The 23,652-nt window shown below is 37.8% G+C and overlaps 1 protein-coding gene across 3 annotated transcripts in view; it reads right to left on the reverse strand.

The window, feature by feature from the left end:
* The window catches only part of LOC150090805 (telomerase protein component 1-like), an 827,340-nt gene that overhangs the window by 658,977 nt on the left and 144,711 nt on the right, over positions 1-23,652 (reverse strand). For all 3 annotated transcript variants that reach the window (XM_090372947.1, XM_090372938.1, XM_090372956.1), the window contains exons 12-13: positions 5,680-5,843; positions 3,243-3,417 (exon numbers count right to left, since the gene is read on the reverse strand). In XM_090372947.1, coding sequence (XP_090229073.1) covers positions 3,243-3,417; positions 5,680-5,843 — 339 coding nt within the window. The remainder of the gene's footprint in view (positions 1-3,242; positions 3,418-5,679; positions 5,844-23,652) is intronic.

A 23,652-nucleotide genomic window follows, 5' to 3' on the forward strand; every position in this document is an offset into this window, starting at 1 on the left:
TCGCCTTGCTAAGACCGACCAGTCCGCAATCGCGGAACACTTCTGGTCCACCCACCATGACCTCAATCCCAAGCAGGACTATGAAATAACTGACCACTCCCGACACTTTCGCCACCGCCTCTGGTTAGAGTCACTCAATATATTGTGTAATTTGAGAGCCATGAACCGCTGCAAAGGCATGAGACTACACCCCATCTTAGAGACAACCGTTTTAGGTTTAGACAAGCGCTGGAGGAAAAACTATGCACATCCATGCTGCAACAATAAACACCAGTTTAATGATTGAATGACCTACCTCGTGCCCTCACATGCCTCACTGCATGCACAACTGTGTCCGCTAGAATAATTTTATCTCTAGAGTTTCCATTTTCTGTTGAAGAAGAGACACGATTTGTCTCGAAAGCTACAGTATCTATTTGTATTAAAGATATTATTTTACTGGCTAAACACCTAATCATTTACCATTAATATCCAAAAATTTAAAATCTTCCATTATAAGATTTTTTTGATTTACCAACCCATTTCTGTTTGTCTGTATAGCTGTTCATTATACTCATCACAGTTATTTGCTCTATAGTACACCTTACTCTCATTTTTATTTTACAAGTGCTTATATTATACCATACTCACTCAAAATTACACTGGCCACCCACATCAAATGGGAGCACAGCCTTGGATTTTGTGCTGCTTAGCCAAGGGTATAACTCCCCCCATCCTGTCTTTCCGTTCTTTACACATTCTACTCACTGTATTCAAATTCCAGATTCCCCTATGTCTGAGTGGAAATTTTCAATATCCCTACACTGTAGGAAGATAGTGAACTTAACAACTAGTACTTCAAATATGTCAAATTTATTTATTCTATTCCTAGCATTAGTTCATGCAGTGTATATGTGCACCTGTTTTTGCCAATAGTAATCCTAAGTCATAACACAGCTCATATTTGCTTGTTACATGAGGACTCCTAGCAGGCCTTGTAATCCCCACACCATGTTTTTCAGGTACCTGCAGGTCCCACAGAAACATTAGAAGAAACAATTTCACCTCTGCTTGCAGCCACCATTACACTATTAATCTGCATATCCTAAGGCGCATTTAGGGCTAGAGCCTCAAGCTGCGAACAAATTTAGACTATGTATATAAAGTGCTTAGCATCATAATACACAGCCATTTCTGAATAAACAGAAAATTTTTAAGGTGGCATCGTTTTAGGTTATATCTCATATTGTGAATACCTTCACAACGAGTTGCCATGATATTGCACTACTTCGAATAAGTAACGCTTCACCTAAGGAGAAGACTAGTGTTACTTATTCTCAGATAGGTACCACCACCCAGACAGCACTGTTTCAGGGCTATTTGGCCCTTCGTCAGTGAGTGGGTAGGTACCCAAGTGATGCAATGATGGCAAAAACAGTTATGAAGTATAACTCCACAATATGAGAGATGCCTGATGGTGTATGATGTATTTAGACTAAGGCGCATTTAGGGCTAGAGCCTCAAGCTGCGAACAAATTTAGACTATGTATATAAAGTGCTTAGCATCATAATACACAGCCATTTCTGAATAAACAGAAAATTTTTAAGGTGGCATCGTTTTAGGTTATATCTCATATTGTGAATACCTTCACAACGAGTTGCCATGATATTGCACTACTTCGAATAAGGTGGTACCTATCTGAGAATAAGTAACACTAGTCTTCTCCTTAGGTGAAGCGTTACTTATTCGAAGTAGTGCAATATCATGGCAACTCGTTGTGAAGGTATTCACAATATGAGATATAACCTAAAACGATGCCACCTTAAAAATTTTCTGTTTATTCAGAAATGGCTGTGTATTATGATGCTAAGCACTTTATATACATAGTCTAAATTTGTTCGCAGCTTGAGGCTCTAGCCCTAAATGCGCCTTAGTCTAAATACATCATACACCATCAGGCATCTCTCATATTGTGGAGTTATACTTCATAACTGTTTTTGCCATCATTGCATCACTTGGGTACCTACCCACTCACTGACGAAGGGCCAAATAGCCCTGAAACAGTGCTGTCTGGGTGGTGGTACCTATCTGAGAATAAGTAACACTAGTCTTCTCCTTAGGTGAAGCGTTACTTATTCGAAGTAGTGCAATATCATGGCAACTCGTTGTGAAGGTATTCACAATATGAGATATAACCTAAAACGATGCCACCTTAAAAATTTTCTGTTTATTCAGAAATGGCTGTGTATTATGATGCTAAGCACTTTATATACATAGTCTGCATATCCTTCCAAAATATTAGTTCTCTAACCCACCTGACACTGCCTTGATAGTATCAGAAAATATTCTTAACTCCTTTTATTTAAGTGTATCTCATCCCTGTAAAAAATGCTCTCTCCTGTTAAGAAGCACAGACTATGCTGAGAAAAATTCTATCCCATGAGTATTGCACAATCTCTTTAGGGCCAAAATTGACTGAAAAAGCTCCCTCACATGTACTTCCTCCTATGATGTCTCAGCAAAATTAGATACTTTCAAATTTAATCCAATGGTATGCAATATAATTTACATGCAGACACGCACACACAAACACATACAAATTAAAACAAAAGATTTATTGGCCTTAAATAATGAAGAGCACTTTGAACGAAAGTAAATAATACTTTCTTCAAATGTGAAATAGAAGTATGTATTATTCCTGAGTAGGTGTCTGATACATTTGGAAAAAAACAAAACTTGCAGAAAATAAATCAATCATTAGGTAAGTTGCATAGTTCCAAAACCATTTTCAAGAGGAAAAAGTTAAGATAATTAATTTAAAATATTTGAGATTAATTATAGACAAGTATAGAACAGAAATGAATCACAGAAAACAGAGAACCAACATACTGCCAATGCTGAACATATGATATACTAAGATTTTAATAGATCATGTGCTTGGTATACGCTGCTTTTTTGCACTAAATGTAAGCAAAGCCACAACTACCACAGCTTTGAAAAACTACCTAAAAGCTATTTGAAAACCATAAATTTGATTGAAATCCACAAGAAAAAACTTTCCACAAAACTGTAAATGATATACAATTTTCAGAAACATTATAGAAAAAAATAGAAACGTTTTGAAAGATATGCATTGGGTTGTTTAATGTTTGTGATAATTTATACTGTAAGCCCTTTGTATTTTCCATTTTTCCTTACACTCACAAACACTGAAAGTAATTGAAAAATAACCTCATATAACCAAGAAACAATATATCCTTACCTTATATATGCTCAATGTCTTGTGAAGAAATGGATTTTTATTTGCTGCAAGTAGGTCACAAATGATTAATGTCCTTCCTTGTACTGGACTCAAGTTGTGCCGAGTGGCAATTCCAACTATTTTATCAATAGCTTTTTTGTACTTTTGAAGCAATACAGTGCTAATATCACTAGCTCTGGAAGAAAAAAAAAAAAAAAAACATTTCAAAATTAATCAATTTATGTAAGGATGTATACTATATAAAATACAGCAATATTGAATTAAAGATTTTGAACTCAAACACAATCATTTTATTAATGAAATTTAGCATTAATTGATTAATACTATTTTTTTTATAAAAGTTAAATTAATCCGTCTTGACCAGTTAGTTAAACTTATCATTGTAGTTTAAAAACATTGGAAAAATATGATGAAAATTTCTGGTAGAAAACTATAAACAGTATACTCCTTTAAAAACCCCCATGTGCAAAAAATTAATGACCCATTAATGTAAAAAAAGTAGGATGATTTATTGCATACCATGTAGAGATTGTGTTGCAAGCTATATTAACAAAGGCCATTCAATACCTGGAGAATGGCCTTTTAAGTGGCTCTCCAAATGATGAATGGCCACTGAGAATGCTGACTTTGTCCAATCAGTGGTAGCCATACAATATTAACAGGAGAGATATAACTGCCTACCAAATAATTCTTGATAATACACAGAACTCCAAGACCTCGTTAGACTCTGCCCACATTATGCATCACTAGATATGTTCTTAATGGAATTACGGTATGAATATACATCCCATCTCTGAATCTCTTGCGCTAAGGGAGTTAAGAAAACACTGCCTCAGTCCTCTCTTTTCCCTTGCTCACCACCTCCCCTCTTACTTTGCTCATCCTCCTATTTTCTGTAATCTGTGAATGAGATCACTTTAATCTCAGGACATTCAGAAATTTCTTCCTTTCCCGCCCCCACCCCACCATCACTCTCTTCTATTTGCTTCTCCTTCTTTTAGTAGTTCTTTCCTTTACACATGACTTTCTTTCCTCACCTTTCTCCTGTTTCCCAACATACAGATTCTACCACCCTCAGCTCTACATATGAATTTACATTCACTTTCTCTAGTTGGCAAGGGTATCAAGGTGCCAAAAGTTCCTATGTTTTTTAGAAAAAGTTATTTTTTACATTTGTAACCTAGTATATTTTTAAAATTTTATTGTTATATATTTCCATTTTATATTTTTAACTGGTATTATCTTGATTTTAATCATATATTTCATAATAAACATTTTAAAGTCTGGTCAGTGTAAGCAAAAGTTATTCATGCATTCAGTATTTCTTGTTCATCAGAACACGTTACAATCAAATATTCTGGTAGAAACAATTCTGCCTGCATCAGGAGTGGAAAAGTGCAAACAGCTTGCTAAAAGTGAAAGGGTAAGGGATCTGCCTTAATTCTCAAAGTGAACTTTATTTGTAAGGATTGTTTTGAGACCTCCCCCCCCCCAGACCAGTGCCAGTCAGGTTGCACAGTAGTCTCCTGTTTGCTCCTATTTTTATAATGGTCTTTTCTTCTGGACCCATGATCAAGTCTATGAAGTGCCATGGATCTTTTAATATCTATAGCACTCCCAATTAAAATGCTTTCCAGCTTACATTGCTTTTTTTTTTTAAGTTCTCAAGAAGGAATAAATTCAAAGATAACACTCCTGATTTTTAGTTTTGGGAAAGGAATGGAAAAAACTAAATTTTAAGAATCATTTATGGTGCAGTATGGTGCACAGGAATCATTTCTGATATGCATGTGTCATTTGTTTATTTCACATTTAACTCAGAGCTATGAAAACAAAAAAGAAGTGCTTTACAACTCAAGTTTATCCATTATTCACTGCATTTACACACTCTCCTTGCTTTTTTTTAATTTTTTTTTTATTTAATGTGTTTATCTGCTTTTCTTGCTAATACAGTAATCAGTGTAATTTTTTTTGTTTGCATTCAACATGGCATCAATAAATTTCATTAATAACAGCATTATTATTATGTTAACAGTACATTTATCATAGTTATAATGTTCAAGGTATGTTTAATTAATTTCATTTAATAAAATCTTTTTAAAATTTTTCACTCTTTTTAATAGCGCACAAAAAAAACTGAAGGTACTAAAACAGTAAGTAAATTAGAGGTGTGAAAGCACTATAATGGGAGTCTACCATATTAATATAAAAGAATGCCATGTTTATGCTTCCAATAAAGGTTGCCGCTCACCATTACCTTCTGGAAGTGCTCTCGCAGCTGATAACAATTTATTATTTTCAAATTGGAAGTGCTAAAAAAGTATCAGCATATCAAAACCAGTGAATTTTGATAAGAAATATTAAGTTACAACGTAGCTAAGAAATTTGGCCAATTTGAAGTTTAGGGAACTATTTAAACCTTCAGTTACAAACTTACTGTGAAGAAGCTTTTAATTTTTGTTTCTTTTTCCATGATGGTATACTACTGCTACTACTATTACTACTAATGGCCTCTTCCTGTACAATATTTTCAAGTTCAGAAATAACTTGATAAGCAGAAAAGAACCTCATGGGGAGCTGTCGACTTCTGATCACAGCTCTCTGAAAGGAAAAATATATAATTTTGAGTCTTATAGTTCTTACATTTTGCAATTAACAGAATATCAAAATTTTAAGTATAAAGTCCTAATAGAAATGCAGCTATTTGTGATGTAATCAGGTACCTTTATTATTTAATATTTCACTAACTTTAGAACACTAACTTTATATTTGACTTTTCTGAATAAAGAAAGATATATATTAATGATCAACTGCTTGGGTTTCAAGGAACATTTTATTAAAAATTCTTTTGCTGCAGTAATTTATAAAATGAATGAATTATTTTTCGTTCAATATCTTCCACCATACACATGGTTATCCAATGTTTAGTTAGTTATTTGGTCTCAGACAGAAGCTGTACATTTTCCAATGGGAAAGATCCAGTTTTTCTGTACTACTTTGTAAGACAAGAAAACTGACCTTTAGTTAAAATATAATATCCTCCCCCAACTCGCATGATGAAAGCTGTTTTAGAACTAATATTAAACAAGTGTAATCCTCCCATTAAAGTGTTCATCTAATTGTTTGCTAATTATTATGTGTATTAATAATAATACTCATAATATCATGTCAAAGCTTCACATAGATCATTCACTACTTTCCTCCCTTTCACTTCTTGAGTTCAGATAAGATTTCCTTAGTTCTTAAGAGTAAATAAAGATCCTGATTAGAAGTGATTGGGAATGGTAACCTTTTACTGTTAACTGTCCTGAGCATGTAATTAATTTCTAAATTGATTACTAAATGAGAAATTGAGGTATGGTGGCATTATATTTTTAAGATGGTTAACACCTTTGTGAGTCTTAAATTCATGATTTAGGTATTATAAAAAAGGCTGGGGTTAATTGTGTAGTCAGATATGAAGTTCTCTGAGCAGTGCAGACAGGCTGCCAGAGCAGGTCATGGAGTTTTGTCAATGATATATAGGAATTTTGCTAGCAGAGACAAGGAGGTGATTATACCTCTGTATAAGGCAATGGTCAAGCTACACCTTGAATAAAGCATACAGGTCTGGAGGCCTCATTTTAGAAAGAATGTAGAGTTGCTAGAATGAGTGAAGAGGCCAACAAGATTGGTGAGAGGAACAAAGGGGTTCTCTTACCAGGAGAGGCTTAAATTCTGTAAGTTGCAGCATCAGGTGTACAAGGTCTTGAATGGTTTGAGCAAGCTCAATGCTGATGGGATACATCCGCTTGCTCAGATTAAGAACCTGAGGGGGCATAGATTCAAATTGAGGAAAGAGTTGTAGAAGAGATGTGTGAAAATTTGCCTTTAGCCAGCAGGTAGTTGATTGCTGGAACAAACTTCCATCTGTTGTTGTGGAAGTCAATAGCTTAAATAAAGGCTGAACTAGACAAACATTTGGAGTGACTGGATGGGTGAAATGGGAAGGTTTTTTTTTATTATCATTTTTTTTTTGGCTGATGCTTTATAAGCTTGCTTTCTTGCATCATATGCCTCAACTAATGCTAATACTTTTTGTTGCTTTTTAAATATGAAACTGGAAAAAAAAAAAAAAAAAAAATCAAAAGAGTCTAGCAAAACTAAACTTTGAAAGACTTAAAAACAACACTATAATGGAACAATATTCAAACATAGCAAAAGAAAAAATTACAGTAGAAACAAATATGTGATACTAGAGAGATAAATGATGAAAATTGGGAAAAGCTGAAAAATGCAATAAAAGAATCAGCTGAAATAGTTATTGGAACCAAACAAAGTGAGAAAAAGAAGCTTGGTTGACAGGAGAAATACTGGAGCTAATGGATGAGAGAAAGAAACATAAAAATGTAAATCCCATTAGACATAAAGTAATAGACAATTTGATCAAAAAAGAAACTGTCAAAACAAAAGAATCATGGCATGATCACAAATGTAAAGAAATGGAACTACAGAAAATACATAATACAAAGAACTACACTTTTGTGTGGTTCATTTGTGTTATGTATTTTCTGCAGAATAAAAGAAATACCTGGGAAACAAAGAGTAAGGACAGGATGTATAATGAATAAACAAGGAAAAGTAACAACAGATATAGAAGAAAGGAAGATTATATGGTAGGAATATTTAAAAGAACTATATGATGACCAAAGGGATCATCCAATACACAAACGAAGAGATAGAAGTGGTATTGCTCAAAACATTTGAGGTATTGCTCAAAACATCAAAGGCAGATATTGTTGGGATATCAGAGACGTGGTGTCACACAGATATAAGGAATGCAGAACTGGAATTTGGGGAGTACAACATCTACAGAAAGGATAGACTGGATAGGAAGGGAAGAGGGGGTTACGCTATTAGTTAAGAAATACATAAAATCCAAGGAAGTGAAGCTAGTGGAAATCGCTGGACAGTGCAGCGTCGAGTCAGTTTGGTGTGACTTAAGCATTGGGAGATCAAAATTGAGAGTAGGAGTGTGCTATATGCCTAATGACTCTGATGAGTATAATAAGAAACTGTACAGGGAAATAGAGTGGGCCAGTAAATCAGAGTCTTATAATGGGAGATTTTAATTTCCCAGATATTGACTGGAAATTGGGGGCTGGTCACTCACACACTAGCAAGGCTTTTGTGGATTTATTGGATGATTGTTTTCTACATCAGCATGTTCGGGAGGCAACCAGAGGGAGGAATACTCTTGATTTGATTATCAGCAGTGATTCTTCATGCATTAAGAATCTGCAGATAAATGAACCACTAGGTGGCAGTGATCACAGTGTGCTGCAGTGGGATTTACTCAAAGAGGTAACTACCATTAGGGGTAAAGGGAAGGGTTATTGCTTTCGTAAAGGTGACTACGATGGACTGAGACTGTATTTAAATTCTATACAGTGGGGCCAACTGATGATGTTACCAACAGCAAATGCAAAATGGGAAGCATTCAAAGAACTTATCTTGGAAGCTACTAGGCTTTACATACCAACTAAGAAATATTGTTCAAGGTTTAGGCCTAAATGGATGTCAGATGAACTAATGAGGCATATGGCAGAGAAGAAACATGCATGGGATACATACAAATTAACACATGACACAGAAGCCTATGATAGATACAAGTTGATCTGTAACCAAGTTACAAAGGAGGTTAGGCAGGCGAAGGCAGATTACGAGAAATCTTTGGCAAGGGATGCAAAGAAAAACAGCAAAGAGTTCTTTACTTATGTAAACTCTAGAAGGAAGGGGATGAATCAGATTGGTCCACTTGATATTGATGGGTCAACTGTTGATGATCCTGCTCAGGTAGCTAACAAACTAAATGAATATTTTGCATCGACATTCACACAAGAGGAGTTATTTAGCGAGGGGAATGCCAGAGGTTTATTCAACTCTGGCAGTAAGCTAGAGAATCTTGTAATAACTGAGAGTAAAGTGGAGGAGAAATTGTTAAAGATAAACACAAGAAAGGCACCCGGGGTGGATGGGATCTATCCAGTTATATTAAAGGAGGCAGCAGAGGAAGTAAGCAAACCCTTAGCCATAATTATGAGAGCTTCCTTGGACTCAGGGGAGGTACCCACAGACTGGAGATGTGCAAATGTGACCCCAATTCACAAAGGAGGATCAAAGGCTGACACAAGTAATTATAGACCTGTGAGTTTAACTTCTGTTCCAGGAAAATTAATGGAGGCACTAGTTAAAGAAGCACTGCAGGATCATTTAGACAAGACTTCAGTTATAGCTCGGACACAGCATGGTTTTGTTAAGGGGAAGTCTTGCCTGACCAATTTGATTGGATACTATGATGCAGTCACAAAGGAACTGGATGCAGGGAATAACTTTGATATTATATACTTGGATCTTAGAAAGGCTTTTAATACTGTTGCACATGGAAGACTGCTGCACAAATTGGAGCAGTGTGGCATTGGAGGCAAATTGCTGCTGTGGATAAAGGGGTGGCTGAGGGGGAGAAGACAGAGAGTGGTAATCAATGTACACTGCTCGTCGTGGACTAGTGTTATTAGTGGAGTCCCTCAGGGCAGAGTGTTGGGTCCATTATTGTTTTCTGTATTTATAAATGATATTGATATTAAGCTTAATGTCCAAGTTTGCAGACGATACAAAGGTAGGCAGGGTTGTCAAGGACACTAATGACACTATGCTGCTGCAACAGGGATCTGGAAAGGTTGAGCAGATGGGTTGAGAGGTGGCAAATGAAGTTTAACATTGACAAATGTAAAGTACTACACATGGGAAACAGCAACCCCAGAGCAACGTATCAACTCTGTGGTACTACACTGACAGTGGTAGAGAATGAAAGGGACCTGGGGGTGGTTGTGCAGGCAGATATGAAGTTCTCTGAGCAGTGCAGATGGGCTGCAAGAGTAGCTTATGGTGTATTGTCAATGATATACAGGAATTTTTCTAGCAGGGATAAGGAGGTGATTATTCCCTTGTATAAGGCCATAGTCAGGCCACACCTAGAGTACTGTATACAGGTCTGGAGGCCTCATTTCAAGAAGGATGCAGAGCTGCTGGAACGAGTACAGAGAAGTGCAACAAGATTAGTGAATGGAACAAAGGGGTGCTCTTACGAAGAAAGGCTTAAGTTTTGCAAATTACAGTGTCTGGAGACTAGGCACCAGCGAGGTGATCTGATAGAGGTGTATAAAGCCTTGAATGGTTTGAGCATGCTCAATGCTGATGGGATTCTTCCTCTCGCTCAGAATAATCACCTGAGAGGGCATAAATTCAAATTGAGGAAAGACAGATGTAGGATAGACGTGCGGAAATTTGCCTTTAGCCAGCAGGTGGTTGGTTGGTGGAACAGACTTCCATCCCTTGTCGTGGAAGTTGATAGCCTAAATAAGTTTAAGGCTCAGCTGGACAGGTATATCGAACGAACAGAGGGGTGAAGTGGAAGTGTTTTTTTTTTTTTTTGGCTGATGCTGCATAAGCTTGCTTTCTTGCATCAAATGCCTCTACTAATTCTAATGCTAAAAAGTGCCAGAAATTATTGAAGATTAAGATTTGCTTTTCAAGACATGAAAGAAGGGAAGGGAACAGGAGAAATTCCAATAGAACTGATTAAAAATATAGGTGACTTAGGAATAAAGGAAGTAACAAGGCTCCTCAATAACAAATATGAAACAGGGAAATTATACCAAAAGAAATAAATACTTCTATCATGGTGCTGATACCAGAAAAATCAAACGCACTAAAGTGCACTGAACACAGAACTCTCTGCCTCCTGAATTATATAAATAAAATCTTTTTAAAGATTATACACAACAGAATTTATAAGAAGGCTTAAATGATGATTGGCAATACAATCTGAATTCAGATATGGAATAGAAATAACAGAAGCTATTTTCTCATCAACTCAATAATAGAAAAAGCTGTATAAATAAAAATCCTTTTATTCATTTACTTTGTAGATTATGAAAAAGAATTTGATAGAATTAAACATGACAAGTTAATTATGATAAAGCTATATCCTATATTTGGTTAATATTTGAAAATTACAAAAGTTACCTCAATATCTCTTCATAGGATAACTTCTATCCTCAACTCTCCAGGCCCGATTAAAATGATTTAAAAATGCATAAAAACTTCTTTAAAATTATTAAAAAAAATTATTAAATTTGTTCAACACTCTCAGAACATGAATGATTTCATGCCCTGGGATCATAGTCAAAAGACCCAATCCGACCCCAGATTCATCAAACCACCACGAACCCATGAGTGATTGAAAACATTATGTCAGATACTTAAAAATGAGATACATTTGGGTTTTGGCTGGCCACATAGCTTTCTTCACAGCTGTTCTCCATGGTCTAAGAACAGCTGTGTCAGTTACCCTGGAAGCGTAGCATGAATGTTTATCTGACAATGGCTGAGATCCATAGGGCTTAAATCAGATAATGCAGCTGGCTTGCCATTCCTCTGCTGCATGGTCCACAATTTAGATGGGACCAGTATCTTGGAAGACAGTGGACAGTGTTATTGTTATGTGGTTCCCGTGACTTCCCATAAATCCACGTTAAGTACTCTGTTAACATTGCAAAGCCAGTCAGTGTGGGTTGTGTGAATAGTGTGTTGTTTGACTGGCCTCTTCATTACTGGGAGGCGCAATCACCAGGAAGGAGCCTCCCACCATCCGTCCGCTGGCACGAGGAACTGGACCAGGGAGTTAAACATCCTCGACTAGGCTGAACTCTAGAAGGCATCTCTTGAAGGACTCGTGGCCAGTTAATAGGAAGGAAGCATAGATGTTAGGGAAGAACCAAGTGGAACGTTGTTTGTTGATGTAGGTTACCTCTGGAAGGAAAAGTTTAGTAGTTGCACTAGTTGTGGAGTTATTCTAGCGGGTTTGCCATAGGTTTATCAATTCTAGCCACACACGCTTATGTTCCTGTTTGATATCGGTATGGGTTTGAATAGCAAGGAATTCAGCTTCCTTATTCTTCTTAATAGCATGAGAGAGTCCGATAAAAGTGACATGGAAGTCCAAGGGAAGGCAACCTGTTAGTACCTGTAGGGTGGCAGTTGATGTCGTTCTACATGCACAGGTAATTTGTAGTAGCATAAGTCATTGAATTTGCTGAATTTGATATTGTGCATGCACTATAGTCATTCAGTGGTACCATACTGCAGCTCCATATGTAACTGGTATGAATACTGCTGAATATAGAAGGCATTGAGTTGGTCCTTTAAGACCCCAGTCCTTGCAGGTAAAGTGTGCTAACATAGTGATGTAATTTTTTATTTTTTCTTTGATAGCTTGGATATGGGGGATGAAAGTTCTCCTATCGTCCAAAATTACTCCTAGGTATTTCACTGATTGGTAGTTTTTCAGTGGGCGGCTATTAAATCGTATGGTAGGAGGTCTGGAGAAGTCCAGTTTGCCTTTCAATAGGAGGGTTTTACTCTTTCAGTGGAGACCGAGAGTTTATTTTCCGTGGCCCATATGGACAGAGCAGAGAAAACAACTGCAGCCTGGGTTTCTATGGTGGTGCAGGTGGAGTCCTTGACATAAGAAAGCTGAGTAGTATGTGGGTGGTCCCTCAGGAGCCAGTTGTCGAGTATCATATTCTATACAGCTGGCCCCAGGATGGAGCCCTGGGGACAGCCTCGGGTTAGATGTCGGGTGATGCAGTGATATTTTGTTTTCATGCTGACCTTGTGGTTAGAGAATTTATTTTTGAGGCAGTGGTAGAAATTCCAGGTACAGTTAGAGACTCTGACCCTCTGAAGAATGCCCGGCCACCATACTGTGTCAAAAGCTCCTTTGAAGTCAATGAAGATTGCCAATACATAAGTTACATCCGACTGTTTGGCCACTTTGAGGGTTTTAGATAGAGCATCCATTGTGGAGCACCCTTGTTTGAATCCAAATTGAAGCAAGGATGCCAAACCATTGGCGTCATATCGGAGTTGGAAGCGGAAGAGCAGCAGTCTCTCAAAAACCTTGTCGAGAATGGGAAGCAGCGCAATCAGGTGGTATGCCTTGGAGGTACCTGTGGGATCTTTAGGTAAGAGCCTCAGGTTAGCATGCTTCCAACGTGATGGAAAGTTGTCCTCACTCAGACAGGTGTTGAAGAGCTGAAGAAATATCATTGGAGTTATGGCCCAGAGATGTTGCACAGTCTCATCTTCAATAAAATTCAGACTAGGAGCCTTTACCTTTCTAATTTTTTTAATTGCTGCATCGACTTCCTCCTCTGTGAATAGTTCCTCCATAATGTCTGCTGGAAGCTGGAATTTTGTGCTGCAATCTTCCTGTTGATGTCAGTGTCAGAGTTGGTGTTGTCCTGATATATTAGTTCATCCAGAATCCGGTTGATTGTATCTTCCTAGCGTGTAGTCTCAGATGAGTCATCATAGCGGACAGAGTTTATGACATCCGTGGATCCCAGCTTATTTCTCGTGAATTTGTGGACTAAACCCCACGGATTCCGGTTCCCCTCAGTCTCGACAAGGGAACACCAGGAACTCTGCTTGGCATGGTAATTTTTGTTAGTATATTCATGGCAGACTGCTTTGAATCGGTCTCTATACCTCCTTTCTCAGGTTCAGTCCTTTGCTTGCGTTGGTACTCTTTGAGAGCATGCTTCAGAGAATTGCGCAGGTTAGTGAGTTCCTGCGACCACCATGGTACAGATCTTGGAATCCTGGAATATTTTTTGAAGAGTGACAGACTTCCACTGTGGCTGAATATAGATCTTTGCCTGTAACCCAGGCAGGAGCCCATCCGAGGTACTATCGGCCGGAGCCAGCCAAGCCCGGTTTTTTTTTTTTTTTTACATGAGGTATGCTCTTCCCCTCCTCTTCCTCCTTTCTCATCTGGGCTTGGGACCGGCAATGAAACAACACAAGTTGCCTAATGCAGTACTGACAGAAAGAATGGAGATACAGCACCACCAGGAAGACTAATGCAGTACTGACAGGAAGAATGGAGATACAACACCACCAGGAAGACTCAAAAGAGAATGGCTCTAATGCCTAAATGAAAACAGAGGCATTCAGAGCTATCAGTAAAGTGGAGGAGAAATTGTTGAAGGAAAACACAAGAAAGGCACCTGGGGTGGATGGAATCTATCCGGTTATATTAAAGGAGGCAGCAAAGGAAGTAAGCAAACCCTTAGCCATAATTATGAGAGCTTCCTTGGACTCAGGGGAGGTACCCGTGGACTGGAGATGTGCAAATATGACCCCAATCCACAAAGGAGGAGGATGAAAGGGAGACACGGGTAATTACAGACTTGTTAGTTTAACTTCTGTTCCAGGGAAATTAATGGAGGCACTGGTTAAAGAAGCATTGCAGGATCATTTAGACAAGACTTCAGTTATAGCTCGGACACAGCATGGGTTTGTTAAGTTTGTTAAAAGCAGCTTGTTTGTTTGTTTGTTATTTGGTTTTTAAGAGCATTAGCAACTAAGGCCATATTGCTCCGGGATATGCGGTGGTCATTCCCTGACCTTTCCGCATCCTCCGTATTTGGTGGTGACGGGCTCGAACCCCGGTCTAATCAAGAAGCGTGTGCTACACACTGCTGCTCCTTCCCACCTGGCTACAGAGGCGCCTGTTAAAAGCATCATCCATTGATTACCACTCTCTGTCTTCTTCCGCTCAACAACACTTTTATCCATTGTAGCAACTTGCCCTTAATACTATACTGCTCCAATTTGTACAGTAGTCTTCCTTACGCAACAGTATCAAAATCTTTCCTGAAATCCAAGTATATGATATCAAAATTATTTCTTGTGTCCAGTTACTTTGGATACTATGATGTGGTTGCTTTGTAACCATATCATAGTATATCAAATAAACATAAACAACAACTTACTTACTTAGAAACACACAAACAATATATTTAATCCTAAACAACAAAGTTTTTTGCAACCTTTATAATTATTCATACAGCTGGTCAAGTTAGCATTAGTTGAGGCATATGATGCAAGAAAGCAAGCTTATATACAGTATCAGACAACAAAAAAAAAAAAAAAAACTTCCCATTTCACTCAGCCAGTCACTCCAAATGTTTGTCTAGTTCAGCCTTAAATTTACTTAAGCTACCAACTTCCAAAATAACAGATGGAAGTCTGTTCTAGCAATCAACTACCGGCTAGCTAAAGGCAAACTTCTGCACATCTATTCTACAACTGGCTTTCCTCAATTTGAATCTATGACCCCCCTCAGGTTCTTAATCTGAGCACACAGAAGTATTCCATCAGCATTGAGCCTGCTCAAACCATTCAATGCCTTATACACCTCGATCAGATCACCTCGCAGGTGCCTAGTCTCCAGATGCTGCAACTTGCAGAACTTAAGCCTTTCTTCGTAAGCACACCCCTCTGTTCCTCTCACTAATCTTGTTGCCCTTCTCTGTACTCTTTCTAGCAACTCTACATCCTTCCTAAAATGAGGCCTCCAGACCTGATACAGTACCCAAGGTGTAGCTTGACCATTGCCTTATACAAAGGGATAATCACCTCCTTGTCTCTGCTAGCAAAATTCCTATATATCATTGACAAAACTCCATTATCTGCTCTGGCAGCCCATCTGCACTGCTCAGAGAACTTCATATCTGACGGAACAATTATCCCCAGGTCTTTTTCATTCTCCACCTCCCTGAGTGTAGTACCACAGAGTTGGTATGTTTCTCTTGGGTTACTGCTACCCATATGGAGTACTTTGCATTTGTCAATGTTAAACTTCAGTTGCCACTTGTCATCCCAGCTGTCTAACTTTTCTAGATTCTGTTGCAGTAGCATACTGTCTTTACCATCATTAACAACCCTGTCAACCTTTGTATCATCTGAAAACTTGGACATTAAGCTTGATATACCTTCATCGATATCATTGATAAATACACAAAACAACAATGGGCCCAGCACTGAATCCTGGGGAACTCCGCCAATAACATTAGTCCACATAAAGCAGGGTCCATTTATTACCACTCTCTGCCATCTCCCACTCAACCATCCTGTTATCCATTACAGTAACTTGCCCTTAATGCTATACCTCTCCAATCTGTACAGCAGTCTTCCATGTGCAACAGTATCAAAAGCGTTCCTGAAATCCGAGTATATGATATCAAAATTATTTTTTGCATCCACTTCCTTTGTGACCACATCGTGGTATCCAATCAAATTGGTCAGACAAGACTTGACCTTAACAAACCCATGCTATGTCTGAGCTATTACTGCTGTCTTGTCTAGGTGATCCTGTATCACCTCTTTAACCAGTGACTCCATTAGTTTCCCCGGAACAGTAGTTAAACTAACAAGTCTATAATTATTTGTGTCACCCTTTGAACCCCCTTTGTGAATTGGGGATACATCTGCATATCTCCAGTCCACGAGGACCTCCCCTGACTCTAAGTATGCTCTGATAATTATGGCTAAGGGTTTGCTTACTTCCCTTGCTGCCTCCTTCATTATAACTAGATAGATTCCATCTGCCCCAGGTGCCTTTTTTTATGTTAAACTTCAACAATTTCACCTCCACTATACTCTCAGTTATTACAAAATCACTTAGCTCCCTGTTAGAGTTTGATAAACTTCTGGCATTCTCTCTTTGAATAACTCCTCATGTGTGAATGTAGATGCAAAATACTCATTCAGTTTATCAACTACTTAAGCAGGATCATCAACAGTCGAACCATCTTTTTTAAGTGGACCAATCTGATTCATCTCCTTACTACTAGAGTTTATATAAGTAAACTCTTTGCTGTTTTTTCTGCGTCCTTTGCCAAAGATTTCTCGTAATCTGCCTTTGCTTGCCTAACCTCCTTTGTTACTTGATTACAGACTAGCACATATCTGCTGTAGGCTTCTGGGTCGCCTGATAATTTATATACGTCCCATGCATTTTTATTCTTTACCATGGGCCTCATTAATTCATCCGACATCCATTTAGGGCTGAACCTTGAACAGTATTTCTTAGTTGGTATGAAAAGTCTAGTAGCCTCCAAAATTAAGTTCCTGAATGCTTCCCAATTAGAATTCATCATTAGTAACATCATCAGTTGATCCAACTGTATAGAATTTAAAAACTGTCTGAGACCACTGTAGTCAACTTTACGAAAATAAAAACCCTTCCCTTTACCCCTGATGGTAGTTATCTCTTTGAGTAAATCCCACTTCAGCACACTGTGATCACTGCCACCTAGTGGTTCCTTTATCTGCAGATTCTTAATGCATGAAGAATCACTACTGATAATCAGATCAAGAGTATTACTCCCTTTAGTTGCCTCCCGAACATGCTGATGTAAAAAACAATCATCCAATAAATCAAAAATGCTTGCTAGTGTATGAGTGACCAACCCACAAGTTCCAGTCAATATCTGGGAAATTAAAATCCCCCATTATAAGACACTCTGATTTACTTGCCCACTATTTCCCTGTACAGTTTCTTATTAAACTCATCAGAGTCATTAGGCCTATAGCACACTCCTACTCTCAATTTTGATCTCCCAATGCTTATGTCACACCAAACTGACTCAACACTGCACTGTCCAGCGATGTCGACTGGCTTCATTTCCTTGGATTTTATGTGTTTCTTAACTAATAGCATAACCCCTCCTCCCTTTCTATCCTGTCTATCCTTTCTGTACACATTGTACTCCCCAAATTCCGGTTCTGCATTCCTTATATCTGTGTGACACCACGTCTCTGATATCCCAACAATATCTGCCTTTTGATGTTTTGAGCAATACCTCACTTTTTCCAATTCAAATTTATAAAATAAGAAAAATTCAGAAAAACAGCTAAAATGCCATCTTTATTTGGAATTTCTTGCATATTCAAATTGCTAACCAAATTAAATGAAAAGCACACAAAAACGACAGTCAGGAAATATAATAAAATTTGGCCTATTTCCATGCTATGCAGCACGGAAATAGGCCAAACTGCACATATATATTTGCATAAATTTATTACGCAGAACAAATATTAACAGTACGTGGTTAGATATTAAACTATATATATTATTATTATTATTATTATTGTCTATTACAGTATATGAATCTATTTGTGATATTGACAGGTGTAGCAATAGCTTTTAGAACTAACTTGGTAGAAAGTTTAATTGGCTGGGAAGCATATCAGCAGAGTTTTGCAAAAAAAATATAAGATGGAAATCAAAGAAATAAAAATGAAATTTGTCTGTGCACATGGGAATTTGAAGGCTCAAAAAAGATGAAATAAAACAGTTCTCTAATACCTTAAGGAAGAGCAGTCTTTAATATCTTATAAACTGCAGTATTTAATATCTCAGAAAGAGCAGATAAATTCATTTGGGGCAAAAGAAAAATCAGCTGTCTATAACATGGTTCTTCAACCTATTTTAATCTATCAAGTAGAGCTGGCTAAGAAATAAAGGAACTGATCAAAAATTAGATCTTTAGAAATTATGGAGTTTTAAGAAAAATAATTGAAATTAACAAACTAATAAAACATGAAGATTTAAATAGCTGGATAGGTAATGACAATTACCTACCCCGCTATTTAAATCTACAAAGATATTTTAGGAAAATTTGAAGAGAAAAGCTAACCAAACAATAACGGCAAAAAGGTTATTAGAATTTTAAACAAGTGATCTGCTTTTAAAAACAAGCAGAGTGTTTCAGGATAAATCTAGCCACATGTTTTCAGGATAAATCTAGCCACAAGGAGGGAGCATAACAGAAATAAGAAAAGCATAAATAACTAACAATATCATTATAGAAAGGATCTTTAACAACTTGTTGAAGATAAGAGGATATGTAGAGTAGTTGAAACTAAGTGACCATCCTTGTTTTAGAGCAAATTAAAAATAATCAGTACTACAAATACGTATAAAAAAAGTGTTAAAACGTATAAAAATTATAAAGCTTTTAGATTTGCTACAACTATTAAGTATAGAGACCTTGTTCAAAATGGCACTAATAGTGTCAACATACTTTAGAAAGAACAGCATTAAGTGGAAACTGCAACACAGGTATGTGGGGAGAAGGCCTCTAAAGGCAGGAAATTCAGAATTCTATGGCAGATTCAAGAATTTAAAGAGGAAGCCAGATAAAACTTCCTTTTTAAATTAATTTTTAAAAAAATAATATCTGGTGAAAAAAACTAATAATTCCCTATTGTAAAATAAAGTATCTGGAGGGTGAAAAAATGTTTTAGGATTTAGTCAAATGTTTCAGAAATGGGGGGAGGGAGGGGAACTATAAGTTTATTATAATGATAATGAAGTTAAAACAGAAGAGAAGGATATTTTAGAAGTCAGGATTACTGACTTCTAGTTGCTGACTTGCTAACAAAGGCAGATGACATCACTGAAGAAGAAGAAAAGACTAAACTGATAAGAGCTTTGGATACTCTCTCTATTACTTAAAATAGAAAAAGTCACAGAAAATATTAAGTATGGAAAGGTAGCAGGTGTAGATATGAAATCAGACTTGAAAACTAAAAGTTGGAGGAAGAATATAAGTAACTAGTTGTACCGGGCATAACATATGCCATCTTTCTGATTAGGGCATAAATAGTTTAATCTAGATCCTTCAGTTTTCACCATTCTTGTTTAGCGGAGATATAATTCTATAGCTATATAGAGACATATATGTATGTCTCTATTTGCAGGTGGTTCCTTCTCTTCTCCAACAAATATTGCAGCAATCTCCGTTTTGGATGTGGTGCATTATATCATCTAAGTCTAGGTCTTCTATAAATGTCATGCGCACATTCATTGTTTGGATTGGCCTGGGTTAATTGATGCATTCATTTACAGGACTCAGCAAATGGGTTAACTTGTTGCATTACTTTGGTCCAATTGTTGCATTACTTCGGCCATACACCTTTGGTTTGATTGTTTTTCAAGCCACTTTGTTGTTGCTTCAGCAGAATAAAAAATATAAAGTTGTCCATATCCTGGCTTATTTGCCTCGTTTGGATATAGTGGTCAGACCAAATGGTAAATCTGGCCGTCTATTCTAAAACAGCATGGACCATTTCCAGGTGGTGATTTAATCTCTGTGCCCATTGATGCAAACGCCATTGCTGAGTTGTACTCTTGTATATGTTCTCTGTAGTTATTTGATTCATGTGTATCTCCTGTAAGCAGCTCTCGTAATAGTAGGTGTCTCAGACAGTGGGACAAGTGAAACCTTTCCACCATGACAGGATTTAGTGTATTTATTCAATGTGTTTAACTCACATCCCTAATATCTTGCATTGCAATACTCACAGTAGTAACAAATATTTCCTATGCCATGCTCTTCCACATTAATTACAGCTTGTTGATTATTCGCATCTGGTACTTCTATTTGATTAATCGTACCGCATTTCACCAGTCTTCTCATTTCCAATCTTTCTTCTCTTTCTTCAATGTTTTCAGTCCATCTTCATAGTCAGAGTCTTAGTCTATTAGATCTCTCCTCTAATGTTTCATTAGCATTTCTTCTACATTTTGTCAAAGTTCTTACACACTGTTCAGCCATTTTTACACTTATTAAAACTTAGAACGGTTTATTAAAATTGAAGACAGATAAAATATGCAGTTAAAATAAACATACATCGATAGCTTTCAGGCATAGGTTGCCTTTCTTCAGTTGAAACTAACAGCTGGAAGTTTGTAGCAGTAGTGGCATGTGATGCAAGAAAGCAAGTGTATGAGCTTATGCAGCATCAGCCAAAAAAAAAAAAATAAATAAATAAAAAAAATCACACCATTCCCTCCAAATGCCTGTTCAGTTCCTCCTTAAATTTATTCAACCTATCAACTTCCACAACGACAGATGGAAGTTTGTTCCAGAAATTAACCACCCGCTGGCTAAAGGCAAATTTCTGCACATCTATTCTACATCTGTCCTTTCTTAATTTGAATTTATGCCCCTTTAGGGTCGTAATCTGAACAAGTGAAAGGATCCCATCAGAATTCAGCGTGCTCAACCCATTCAACGCCTTATACACCTCAATCAGATCACCGCACAGGTATCTAATCTCCAGCCACTGCAATTTGCAGAACTTAAGCCTCTCTTGGTAAGAGGATCCCTTCATTCCCCTCACCAATCTTGTTGCCCTTCTCTGTACACACTCAAGCAAATCTACATTTTTCCTAAAAAGACCTGTATGCAGTACTCAAGGCGTGGCCTGACCATTGCCTTATACAGAGGGACAATCACTTCCTTTTCCCTGCTAGCAAAATTCCTATATATCATTGACAAAACCCCATGACCCGCCCTAGCAGCCTGTCTGCACTGCTCAGAAAACTTCATATCTGACTGCACAATTACTCCCAGGTCTTTTTCATTTTCTACCACCTTAAGTGTAGTACCACACAATTGGTACATTTCTCTGGGGTTACTTCTACCCATATGCAGTACTTTGCATTTGTCAAGGTTGAACTTCAGTTGCCACTTCTTAGCCCATCTGCCCAAATTATCTAGATCCTGTTGCAGTAGCACACTGCCATTACTGTCATTAACAACCCTGCCAACCTTTGTGTCATCTGCAAACTTCGACATTAAGCCTGATATACCTTCATCAATATCATTGATAAATACACAAAACAACAGTGGACCCAACACCGAACCCTGTGGGACTCCACTAATAACATTAGACCACGAAGAGCAGCACCCATTGATTACCACCCTCTGTCTTCTCCCACTTAACCATCCTTTTATCCATTGTAGCAACTTACCCTTAATACCATTCTGCTCCAATTTGTACAATAGTCTTCCATGCGCAACAGTGTCAAAAGCTTTCCTGAAATCCAAATATATGATATCAAAATTATTTTTTGCATCCAGTTCCTTTGTAACCACATCATAATAACCAATCAAATTTGTCAGACAAGACTTTCCCTTAACAAACCCATGCTGTGTCTGAATTATTGCTGCATCTTGGCTAGATGATCCTGCAATGCATCTTTAACCAGTGACTCCATTATTGTACCCGGAACAGAAGTTAAACTAACTGGTCTGTAATTACTCATGTCACCCTTCGATCCCACTTTGTGAATTGGGGATACATTTGCACATCTCCAGTCCATGGGAACCTCCCCTGAGTCCAAGGATGCGCTCATAATTATGGCTAAGGGTTTGCTTAGTTGCTTTGCCACCTCCTTTCATATAACTGGATAGATCCCATCCACCCCAGGTTCCAGGAATCAACCAGCTGCTGGCTAAAGGCAAACCTCCGCACATCTATCCTACAACTGTCTTTCCTCAATTTGAATTTATGCCCTCTCAAGTGATTATTCTGAGCAAGAGGAAGAATCCCATCAGCATTGAGCATGCTAAACCATTCAAGGCTTTATACACCTCAATCAGATGACCTCACCGGTGCTTAGTCTCCAGACACTAATTTGCAAAACTCCTTGCCTTTCTTCGTAAGAGCAACCCTTTGTTCCATTCATTAATCTTGTTGCCCTTCTCTGTATTCGTTCCAACAGCTCTACATCCTTCTTGAAGTGAGGCCTCTACACCTATATACAGTACTCAAGTTGTGGTCTGACCATTGCCTTATACAAGGGGATAATCACCTCCTTATCCCTGCTAGAAAAGTTCCTGTATATCATTGACAAGACACCATGAGCTACTCTTGCACACCGTCTGCACTGCTCAGAAAACTTCATATCTGCCTGCACAATTACCCCCAGGTCCTTTTCACTCTCTACCACAGTCAGTATAGTACCACACAGTTGATACGTTACTCTGGTGTGACTGCTTCCCATATGCAGTACTTTACATTTGTCAATGTTAAACTTCAGTTGCTATCACTCAGCCTATCTGCTCAACTTTTCTAGATCCTGTTGCAGCAGCGTACTGTTTAGTGTCATTAACAACCCTGCCGACCTTTGTATCATCTGCAAACTTGGATATTAAGCCTGATATACCATCATAAATATCATTGATGAATACAGAAAACAACAATGGACCCAACACTGAACCCTAGGGGACTCCACTAATAACATTAGTCCATGAAGAGCAGTGTCCATTGATTACCACTGTCTTCTCACACTCAACCATCCCTTTATCCATAGCAGCAATTTGCCTCCAATGCCACACTGCTCCAATTTGTGCAGCAGTCTTCCATGTGCAACAGTATCAAAAGCCTTTCTAAGATCCAAATATTGGTTTGGATCTTGGGTCTGTGACAGCCAAAGCCTTGAGAGGGTTGTTTTAGGATGTTTATTTGAGTTAGTGGCGGGGGGGGGGGGGAATGCCTCTGATGGCGGAAGGAACCCATATGAATGAAATGATGTGTTAATGCAAATACAAGAAGCGTTCAAATAAATAAAAGAAGTATGTTAATGAAAAAAATATATATAGGAAATGCTATCAACCAACCTGGATAACAACCCACAGGCTTTCTATCTCGGCAGCCAAAT

Source organism: Mastigoproctus giganteus, chromosome 1 (assembly GCF_048544385.1).
Source record: "Mastigoproctus giganteus isolate SK-2022 chromosome 1, ASM4854438v1, whole genome shotgun sequence".
Lineage (NCBI taxonomy): Eukaryota > Metazoa > Arthropoda > Arachnida > Uropygi > Thelyphonidae > Mastigoproctus > Mastigoproctus giganteus.